At 36.1% G+C, this 12,094-nt stretch overlaps 1 protein-coding gene across 1 annotated transcript; it reads right to left on the bottom strand.

The window, feature by feature from the left end:
• Positions 1-1,957: 1,957 nt before the first annotated feature.
• On the bottom strand, positions 1,958-3,479 carry LOC132110151 (ladderlectin-like). The gene is made up of 6 exons (XM_059516747.1): positions 3,324-3,479; positions 3,149-3,212; positions 2,876-2,958; positions 2,569-2,694; positions 2,293-2,416; positions 1,958-2,156 (listed from the first exon to the last, which is right to left on the bottom strand). Exons 2-6 carry the CDS (start codon positions 3,207-3,209, stop codon positions 2,089-2,091), a joined length of 462 nt encoding a protein of 153 aa, XP_059372730.1. The 5' UTR covers positions 3,210-3,212; positions 3,324-3,479; the 3' UTR covers positions 1,958-2,088.
• Positions 3,480-12,094: the final 8,615 nt, after the last annotated feature.

Here is a 12,094-nt window from a genome sequence, read left to right on the forward strand (position 1 = left end):
GTCGAGTATGCAACGTACAGTACAGGCCAAAAGTGCACTCAGAGAACAGAATGACTTGGAATATACTTGGTGAAAATCACCTTGACACAAGCTTTAAAAAAGAATAATGAATAAAATGAATAAACCCCATACAGGCAAAAACCCCAAAAGCAGTGCAGAGCATAGCCCATATCATCAAGCTCTGTACAACAGTCATACAATGAGAAGTGAAGGAGAGTCCAGGAGAATCGACCAATAACGACCAATCTGTTCCAGGTATTTTTTTATGTGACCGTGGTAATTATTACCTGATCAATAAAATAATTTGTTTGTAGAGGGTTGGGTTCTGGGCCGGAGTAATTGATTTATCCTGATGTGAAGGTTTTATGTATAAATTTTCCCAGTATCAGAAATGGAGTTTGTGGGAAGGTGAAGAAAAGGGGCTTCCTGCTTTGCAAGGATATATCACTAATATCCCAATTCATGGGTGTGCTTTATTAACTGCAAGCCCTGCAGGTGCTCTTATCATTAAACACTTTCAAAACCTTGAGAAGAAGAGGAAAAATGAAAGAGAAAGCAGAAGAGTCATGGAAAATATCTCCCAGTTTGACTAGTAATTTGTATTTGCCATTACAGTAATCGACTTCCTGAAAAGTTAAAATTTTAACACAGAGGTTCTGTGTGTGTGATTTTGTGACTGAGTAATGCAGTGTTGTGGTTGCCACAAAAAAAAAAAAACCTAGAAGCTATGCATATTAAATGCATGAATTTTACATCGGCAGTCAATCTACTCTCAAAGTACTCTCTGGTTTTAGCCACTATATCAGAACGAGTCCAATTCATCCCTGCTGTAAATCCCCACTACTTCATTTGCTAATTGTGAAATAACATAGTTCAGACTCAAGGGGAATGCTCTATGAATGAATTGCGGCCAGTGATAGCGCCGTTTGTTTGCACACACGGTCTGTGTTGTTTTTGTGCCCAATTCACTAAGGGAATTATGCAAATCAGGTAATGGTGCAAATGTGTACACAAAATCTGTGCTGAATGAAATTTGAACAAAAATTGAACAAAAAATTGAACAATGCTGTGTGTGTTTTCTCTAGTGATGGAAAACCAAGGCTTTCATCAAATTGTGGTGAAAAACAGTTCATTACTCACACACACACCAAAACTGACCTCAGAAGACTACAGTGGATAGTCCGGACTGCTGAGTGAATCACTGGTATAACCCCCCCTCCACTCTCTAAGAACTGCAATCATCCAGCGTGAGCAAAAGGGCTGGCAAATTCATTCTGGAACCCTCACACCCAGAACAACTCTTTGAACGGTTTCTACAGAGCTCTGAGCACCAGAACGGCCAGACACAGGAAGGTTTCTTCCCTCATGAACACTTGACAAACATGTAACAACTCTATTCATGCATTTATTTAACACACACATATTTGCATTTCCTTATATTCATACAGAACACCTGTACATACAAATACCATATATTGTATGTTGAGTATCTTTTTCCTTTTTGTATATTGCTATTCCATATTTACCCTTTATTATCTGTGTCTTGTCAATGTCATTCTGCTTGTAGAGGCTTCCATAATCCAAACAAATTCATTGTATGTGTCAACATACCAGAGGAAAAAAAAAAAAAAAAAAAACTCAAATTCTGAAAAAGTTTAAGTTGAAATACATTTAAATTGCTTCTAAGCAGTTCTCATTGCAGATAAAGGCTGATGATCAGGAGTTCATTACAAAAGAAACCACAGTAATTTTAATGGTCTTGTTCAAATATTTAATGCAGTAAGGTTTAAATTCAATTCGTCAGATTCTTTAGGGTGCATTATCAAGTTATAAAAATGTCATTAATATGTTTTGATATCAACCAAACTTTTTGTCCATGTCTGAGAATTGCATTAGCTGCAAAATACTGGTTTTCTTTTTGCCTCTACATAACAAAGACAAACATCTCTTAATGCCATTCTACAAACTATGATTTATTAAACGCCGCAACATGAAAAGATCAAGGCTGAGAAACATTTCATAAAGAGCAGTTCAGAAACTTTAAATGTAGCACAAACTAACTGTAGGGCAGATTGACTGCGTATGATCTCACAGGTCTTTAGCACAAACATAGCCCATTGAGTTTGAACAGCTCTCATCATTCCAGCAATGGTCAGCTGTAGAGTGGAAAAATGAAACAGTTGTTCCGATCATTACAGTAGTATGAGAAAATGAGCCAGTTTCCAGTTACGGTGTTGTGAAATGTTAGGAAGGTAAATATTTAGAAGTTTAACCCAACCCCCCCAAACACACACGACTGCTTTCTTACAGCCCAGTTGAGCTCTCCACAGTTCTCAACATTTAGATTGTTAGGTTCACCAGAGCACCAGTTGCTGTAGTCATATGGGGTTCCATCACTCCACAACCACTGTCCTTCCTAAAGTGCAAAGACAGGGATTAAAAGAGTGCCCTTCTGTACTCGGACACCATAAAGAACGTCACTTAGTTTGGCTTTGAAGTTAAATCATCTTCATTAGAAACACTTCCATCTCGACAAACAAACTCTTTAGGCCACACAACTGAACTTACTTCTACAGCATCTTGATTACCAAGCCAACATTGTGTAGTAGAAGAAGGCAACAGACCCAGCAGAAAATCATTTTCCTGTTCACTGTGCACAGATGCGAGATTCGCATGTAAAGCAATACGGTTTCTCTAAAAAAAAAAAAAAAAAAACCCACCCCACATCATTTTCAAACAAAATCTGCTCAGATTGATTAGTTGCTCAGTACAATTTCCCAAAAAAAGAAAAAGAAAAACACACACAAACAACAACAACAACAACAATAATAATAATACTTAAAATAAATTTGCCTTGTTGTAACCAACACTTTACCTCCACTGTGATCCAGGTTTCCTGGAAGAAGATGAACTTGTTGCATCGGCTTCCAAAATTTGTCCATCCATACTGGCATGTATCTATAATCAACCATATCCAGTAGGCCTACATATGTTAGTCTTTTAATATTCACATTACTTATACAAATACAAGTCAATAAAATACTGCACATGTCTCACTAATCCCACTCCATGAAGCTACAAAACACCAAAGGTTTGGCAGAACAAGTTAACATTGAATGATTTTTTTATACAAATAAATGTTGTTTACCCCCTGCATCTCCAATGGAGAACACAATGAAAAGCAGCAACGGACTTCTCAGCATTGCCATGAACTTAAATTAATAAGCAGCAAAAGTGAATAGTTTGCACTCACACTGCACACATTGTTCTCAATGTATTTTAAATACAAAGTTATTCAGCAGGTCTTTACACCAAAAACTCACCTTGGTTTTCAGATCTTTGCCTTCAGAACCTTGATGAAGATTTTGTGTTATTCCAGACAAAGCCCTGCTTTTATGCTTTACTTGATTATCAAGTGCGTATAAATCACCAGAAAAACACAATGTTTTATGTTTGTGGTTTACTGTGTTAGTGTTGTTCCTTTGATCTAGTTTTCATTAGTTGCCCTGATTATGTCATTCAGTTCACCTGTGTTCCATTTATCAAGTCATTAGTCCCTCATTTGCGTTAGTATTTATGCTACCTTCACGTGCCATTGGAATTATGTTAATATGAGTTTCCTAATCAGAAATTGGACATGAATGGCCTCTAAAGTTGATACAAGATACAAGAGATACAAGAGGAGCTGGGGCGGGTCATAAACTTTAAACATGATGGAGGGGACAACCATTGCTGCTGTCATTGCTGTTCTCACATCATTTTGTCTTGTCGCTAAAGTAGTGTATTTATAGGCTATAAACAGTGTTGGGCAAGTTACTCTGAAAATATAATCAAATTACTGATTACTCCTTTTAAAAGTAATCACGTTACTGTTCTGATTACTTTATTTCAAAAGTAATTAGTTACATAACTAGTTACATTACTTTTCTCTAAGAAATTTATGAAATCTCAGTATACACGCTCCAAATAAAAATGTGTTATTAAAGCATCAACATTCACAGAACACTGTTATTTTTAACTAAAGCAAACGTCTTCTGCGTCAACACAGTACCCAGTGCGTCAAAAAAGTGACGCCAGATCCCTTGACCATGCGTCAGACATTTGACGAGTAGAGAGTGAGACTGTGTTGTCTGCGTTCATGGTTTGGCAGAATGCAAGCAAAGAGCACCGCATTTATAATCTCTAAAAGACATCTCAGTCATAGGCGGAGGGTGTATAAGGCTGGGGAATGCTTAGCCTTCACCTGGCCACGTATGGGCAAAAATGCCGCTTAATTGGACAAAAAATGCCACTGCACAAACAAATATAATCTATTACGTCTGTTGCTAACAAATTGAATATGAATAGACAGTGTCGAATGCGGCATTAAATTAAAATCTTCTCATGTTGCGCCATATTTTATTTTAGCCGTTTTTACAGTGTTTAGCATTTCAAACAATAACACACAATTCTGTTGAGTTTAGGAATGCAATGGCAAAACAGAAGCCTTCAGATGGGTTCTCACTGAAAACTCATCAGTTTTGAGCACATGGGCATTCGCTGACTGAATTCCGGACTCTTGTGAATTCCCTCATCATAAACAACAAAGCGCAGATGTATGTACAAAGTATTAGATTCATTTAACACCTTTAGTGATTATAACAATATAATATTTTTTGGGATAAAATCAGCCGAAACAATAACTAGCCTATAAGAATAACTTTTGGATTTTGAGAGTGCTTAAACTCACGATAGATCAATGTTAGTGATAATGTCACTCTCTATATATAATTTATTCACTGTTTGAATAATCGTGTAAAGGAAACATATAATTATACATCTGACATTATTATTAAATTGTAATCTCGTTAAATACAAATTATTTCCCATAAAAAAAAAATGTATTTACCCTACGTGACATTCATGTGTGGTTCTTGCCAAAATAGACGTGTTTATGATGTTTAATACAGTGGCGGAGCCAGGATGTTTTTCATAGGGGTGGCCAGGGAGGGGCCAGCAAGGTGGCACAGAAATCTTCATTATTTCAATATAAAAATATGTTTGATTATAACGTAATGGACTGTTTTAGTGCCTAAAACACAACTGAGTACAATTAATTTCTATTTAACTGTAATTGGGATATTTGTAAATTAGATCATGTACAGTAATACTGAGTGAATATGATTTTTTTATTATTATTCCTCACCTCCAGGTATTTTAATAAAGGGGCTCACTATAGCTTTATTGTTTATTCAGCTTCTAGAAACTCCCTAATGCTTGCTCTCCAACATTGCATTCTCCTGGATGAGTCATGCGTATTGATAAAAATTTGAAAAAGGCCGAAGTCAACAGTCATAAATGCCAGAATATAAAATTAGTTATTTTATGCATTTAAATGTTTTCATTTTCACATATTTTATAGTATAAGTGCACTGTGCTCACATTTATTTGTGCATAAAATTACAAATAAAAAATATATATCATCTTGTGCCTTATTGTAATCTCTAATTGCTGAATATATTTTAGTACATGCATTTGAGAGAAATTCCTGTGTGCTGTGTGCATGCAGTTTGCCGTTTTAATCGCCTTTTTTGTGATTTCATGACTTAGCTGATGACAGAACGAGGTATGTAACCTATGCTCAAAGTTTCTTGTACGGGTTATTTATGATGAAGTGATATAGAGCGTGCACCACATATCTGCGTACTGTTGAAGAGTGTGTGCTGTGAGCACAGTAAAATGGTTGATGGGACAGGGAAGTGTGCTTTACTGACAAATAGTCTAACAATATCTCATCAGACCGCATTTCACAGTTGTTCTACTGAAGCTCATTTGGCTGCTGTAGCTTTTCCGCGCTCGTTTGACTCTGAGGTGAAGCTCAAGTGTGCGTCTGAAAATTCTCCCGTTTGATGTGGTCATAGCCTAAAGAGATACGGCTGTTCCACATCTAAATAAATGCATTTCTTGTCAAGAAAAAAATGGACAAAAACTGCAGTTTTGAGTGGGGTGGCCAAAGGAGTGGCCAAAGGAGTGGCCACGCTTTCGTTAGTGGTGGCCACCCTGTAAAAACATTTGGCTGCTTTTAGACTTACCCTGGAGTTGGTTCACCCTCCACCTATGATCTCAATTCATGCAATCTCACAAATCTCTGTTATAACACAATAAATATATGCATAATTAATATTTCATAATGTCTACATTTCGTGTGTTATAATGAGAGGAAATGTGAGCATGCAAATTTCAGCACTGCATTGTTCAATGCTGCAAACACGTGTTATAGCCTAGATAGAAACTCTGCATACACTTGTGCCGGTTAATCGGTTATATTTTATATTAGTTCATGTTGTTTTTGTGCAATAGATGAATAACAATATACATATAATTTATGTTTAGATATTTCTATTTTACTGGAGTCCCGTGATTAATTTTACTCTCCCGAATCCAGCACACACACGAGTCTCCGCACTCGCCTATTAAGTCTTGTCCCACGTGCAGCACTCTGTTGCTTCGGGTCTGCCGGGAGAAGTTCTCTAATCCACTGGCACTTGACTCGTCAGTGCATGTGCTACATCCTTTTTACAATCTCTGGATTATAAAACACGGCATTCTGTCAGCAATATAACGCGGCAGTAACATATAGAGACCTCGGATTGTAACCATACTTTAATTACTATTTTGAAAATTATGGTGAATGTTTATATGATTGTCAACCAATGGGATGCTATATTTCATTTTTCCCGACATTAAAGCACTTGAATACGACAAGCTCAACTTCATAAATGGGAAATAGGAAATTTATTATACTCCTTGTTCTGTTCAGTCCTTCGCTAGTTATTATTATTGTTTGTCTCTACGGGTTGTATTATCCCAGCTCCTAGAATCCTTGTGTTTTCTCTAGTGATGGAAAACTGAGGCTTTCATCAAATTGTGGTGACAAACAGTTCATTACTCACACACACACCAAAACTGACCTCAGAAGACTACAGGATAGTAGTGATGCAAAGTCCGATTCTTTTCTGCAAACCGGTTCTTTTCAGACAGTTGAGCTGATTCCTTGGTTCCTGACGTCATCAAGCAAACATGTCTCTACACATTTATTTTCTAACAACTACGTGCTGTAGTATCAATAATAAATTCAAATAAAGTCATTTGTGTCAACACATATCGAAACATTTGCCTTTCATTCACTTATGTTAATGGTGTCAGTAGGGTTGCCAACCGTTCCTTATAATGTGGAATGGTCCCTTATGAAAGGTATACAGAACGCAGTTTGTCCTGTATTTAAGGCATATGCTGTATGACCACCTAGCCCATACGAATTTACAAACTTTAAATTTAGAATTAATAATTATTTTTTGACAAGTGTTTGATTTGTGAACATAGCCGTTCAAGGGAGGCCATGATGAATCCTCCACCCGCTGGTCGCTCCTGCTTCACAGCAAGCGGGACTCGTGCTAATGGAGGTCCATGTTTTGACTTCGGCAAATCTGTATGAGCAAATGCAAACAATGTCATTCCAACATCCAGGCATTCATGAAAAAATATGCATTCTATCTGAGGGAAGATGTGATCAATAAGGAAAGTCGTCTTTCTCTAATGTATAGCCTACCTAGATACCTTGTTATTTCTAAATAATAGAAGTAACTTTCAGCATATTCTTAACCTTAAATATCATTCTTAAAACACAAAATGACCAATAAAGTGTCAAGCACCCAAAGCAGTCCATGTTTTTCTAAATTGAAAAATATGCATTTTCATATATAGCATACTGTAGTAGGTCTACTGTATATTAAACACACCCATATCAGAAGTCAGAAAGAGCTTTATTGCCAAGTATGTTTGCACAAACAAGGCACTTGTTTCCAGTACACAGAGACAACAACAACACACAAAATAAAAAAGGTGTGAATAAAATATGCACGTATAAATAATGCACACACACACGCACGCACACACACACACACACACACACACACACACACACACACACACACACACACACACACACACACAGGATAAATATGTACAGGTGTGCTAAAGATAAAATACTGTAGAATATGAATAGAATAAAAAAATAAAGTTGTAGGGATGTACTAGGATGTAAAGGGATATATACTATAAGGTTATTGCACATATTTGTATTGCACAATGGGATAACATTTAACTGTTCATGAGGTAGATTTCCCAAAGCCTATATACAGGTGCTTCTCAGTAAATTAAAATGACATGGAAAAATGTATTTATTTCAGTAATTCAACTATTCGGTAATGCGATATATCATGGTAATGAAAAGGCGCGATATTGTTATCGTGGGCACTTCTAAATACTGTGAAAATTATATATTACAAATTATTCATAATCTGGAATGCATTTTAAGAATAATATTCCCATCAAGTGGTTGGGCTGTATGCTGCTTGAAAGACCTGTGTGCGCTCTGATGTAAACAAGCACGCATGAGAACCACATGGGGGAACACGTGAGAGATGCGCTGAATGAAAGCACATTCACTCTCTGACAGCAGATGGCACTAAACTGCAGAAAATGCAGCCTTTACCCTAGAAACCTCATAAATAAAGCAGCTGCACTATGGTGTTCATCACAGCGCCAAATACTTAAATATAAGTACTTAGATTTAATAGGCTATTTACTTTCAAACCTTTTATTATTATTTTTATTTTTTCTGGACTACAACATGCTCTAGATATTGTTTAAAATGGTTTTGATTGTTTATTTTTCATTCACACTTTACATTAGGGCTTCATTAGTTAACATTATTTAATTCATTATTTAACATAAACTGCCAATTAAAAATTCTTCTGAACATTCATTAATCTTAGGTATTCCGATATTTAAGAATACGTTGTTAAAATCGAAAGTTGCAACTGTGCTATTTAATGAGCTAACATGAATTAAGTATTTAAGTATTTTTTTAACAAAGATTAAAAACTTCTGTAGTAAGTGTAGCTATTGTTCATTGTGAATGTCAATGCATTAAGGTTAACTAATGAGGTCTTATTGTAAAGTTATACCTATTGATCGTTATAGTTATTTTGCACTTTAATTTGTGTAAAACTTTTAACTTTATATATCTTTCTGCATTGCATTATTGTATTTAAATGTTCAGTTATTTTTGTTACAAGAAAAAAGTTATTTAACCTGTTGTACTGTATTATGACCACTTTTTAAAAACTAAATCTAAATACCATGATAATACCATTTACAGTGATAAAAGCATTATTGCAATCGCAATTAATCGCAACAGGAAAATTTGATACACAATATTTCTTTGACAGTGGCCTTCAGCTCATTTGCATTGTTTGGTCTCTCTCTAGACTCTCTATGGGGTTCAGGTCTGGTGAGTTTGCTGGCCAGTCAAGCACACCAACACCATGGTCATTGAAAAGAGGACTTTGGACCACTGGGCAACAGTCCAGTTCTTCTTCTACTTAGCCCAGGCAAGACGCCTCAGGAGTGGCTTAACAAGAGGAATATGACAACTGTAGCCAAATTCCTTAAAAATGCATGTGTGTGGTGGCTCTTGATGCCTTGACCCCAGCCTCAGTCCATTCCTTGAGAAGTTCCCTCAAATTCTTGAATCGATTTTGCTTGACAATCCTCAGAAGGCTGCGGTTCTCTCTGTTGGTTATTCATCTTTTTTTCCACACTTTTTCCTTCCACTCAACTTTCTGTTAACACGCTTGGATACAGCACTCTGTGAACAGCCAGTTTCTTTGGCAATGAATGTTTGTGGCTTCCCCTCCTTGTGAAGGGTGTCAATGATTGTCTTCTGGACAACTGTCAGATCAGCAGTCTTCCCCATGAATGCCATGAATGTGTAGCCTAGTGAACCAAACTGAGAGACCATTTTGAAGGCTCAGGAAACCTTTGCAGGTGTATTGAGTTGATTAGCTGATTGACATGTCACAATATTCTAATTTGTTGAGATGTTGAGGTTTTGGTTAAATGTGAGCCAAAATCATCACAATTAAAATAACCAAAGACTTAAACTACTTCAGTCTATGTGCACTGAATTTATTCAATACACACACAAGTCTCACAATTTGAGTTGAATTACTGAAATATATTAACTTTTCCACAACATTCTAATTTATTGAGATGCACCTGTATATGATTGTGCTAAAGTGGAACTTTTGTAAGTATAGTTCAGATACACTTTGAAGATCTTCATCAATAGTGGCATTAAAAAAAAAAAGGTTTTTTTTTTTTTTTTTTTGTCTGTGCATGATTAAAACAGCCTGTGTAAATAGAGACTTTTTTTCTCTTTCATCATGATTAAAAAATTGACAGAAGTAAATCATCTTTACTATATATATGGGGTTGAACAACTGTGTTCAATTGTGTTCTGAAGATGGAAAAAGGTCTTATGGGTTTGGAACACATGAGGATGAGTAATTAATGACATAATTGTTTATTTTTGGGTGAACTATCCCTTTCATTAAATGTTTCTTTGTAATAAAAATGTAATTCACCTTATATGAGTATGATAGTTATACTCTAATGTAAAGTGTAACCATATTCACTTATCAATACATTTTATTGCTAAATTGAACAGAATTATGGTAGGCATCATTATGGTGCTGAGTTCAGGGTAATTTATATTCTGTCCAACTACATTTTACTCAAAAAAATAATTCTAATAAAAATAATTCTAATCAATTAAGACGTGGCTCATTAGTCGGCCGATTAGATGAAATAAGGTCAGATAGGGCTTATCACGGAAATGCTAATCGCTTATTTAAACATGCAGCATTGGATTCATGGCCATATTTTCATCAGTAAAAATTTCTCTCTAAATCTGAGCCAAGAATTCATTTCTAGCATTAGCACAGAACTTTCAAGGCAATTAATTGCTTTTATCAGCCGGATTTATATCTGTGCCAAAGCTGAAAAGACAAATTGTGCAGCCAAAGCCGATGCCCCGTTCCATCGATCAAGAGGGGGTATTAACTACCCCCTCCCCCCAATCACAACGAATACAAGTAAAGTTCAACTTGTTGATGTTCCCAAGGGTCATAAATCACCTTTCAGTCTACAAACTTTCCATCTGCATTGCTCCTTCACTCACTCCATCTATTTCTCCCCCACTTCCTTTTTTACTTTCACTCCATTTCTCTCTGGTTCTCTTTTTTTTTCCTTTCCTCTCAAACCTTTCAGCTTCCTTGGCTAATGCAGTCCTGCTATGTTCTGAATCTACTTCAGACCACCAGAACATAATTACATTTAGTCAATAAAAGTAAGTCATTACAAAATGAGATCTTGGGCTAAAACCTCCCAATATTGATTGGCGTTTGAAAGATGGCATGTTATAAAATGTGAATACAACATCTCAAATCCAAGGCAATGACAAATACACATTTAGACATGTATTTTGTATAAACTTACAATATACAAGTGGTTTGCTTGTCACACAAGGATGTTGTCATGTCTCAGTAATAAAAGCAACATTTTGACTCAAAAGTCTAGTTACACAAAAGAGTATGTTGGGTCCAAACATAGCTCAAAAGTGTTTTAAATAGGGGTGCTATGATTTGTGATATGATGAGTTTTGAGGCCGATCACCAATCGCCGATCATAGAAAGCAGTATCTGCCAATACTGACCCAGAAGAGAAGACAATGCTGAATAAAGTCGTAGTTTTTGTTGTTTTTGGACCCAAATGTATTTTTGATGCTTCAATTAATTCTAACTAACTCTCTGATGTCACATGGACTACTTTGATGATGTTTTTATTACCTTTCTGGACATGGACAGTATACCGTACATACATTTTCAATGGAGGGACAGAAAGCTCTCGGACTAAATCTAAAATATCTTAGACTGTGTTCCGAAGATGAACGGAGGTCTTGCGGTTTGGAACAACATGAGGGTGAGTCATTAATGACAGAATTTTCATTTTTGGGTGAACTAACCCTTTAACCCAGGAGTCTGCTACTGATCCGTGGCTGTTTACCACAAACGCAACATTTATCCATTATTTTGATTTCAAACATGGTCATTGAAAATGCTTTCTCAGACATGTTAAACAAAAATATAAGCAACACATTATTCTATGCTTTTTACTTTTGCATTTACTTCTACATTTATGTATTAAGTTG

This window comes from Carassius carassius, chromosome 29, assembly GCF_963082965.1.
Source record: "Carassius carassius chromosome 29, fCarCar2.1, whole genome shotgun sequence".
Classification (NCBI taxonomy): domain Eukaryota; kingdom Metazoa; phylum Chordata; class Actinopteri; order Cypriniformes; family Cyprinidae; genus Carassius; species Carassius carassius.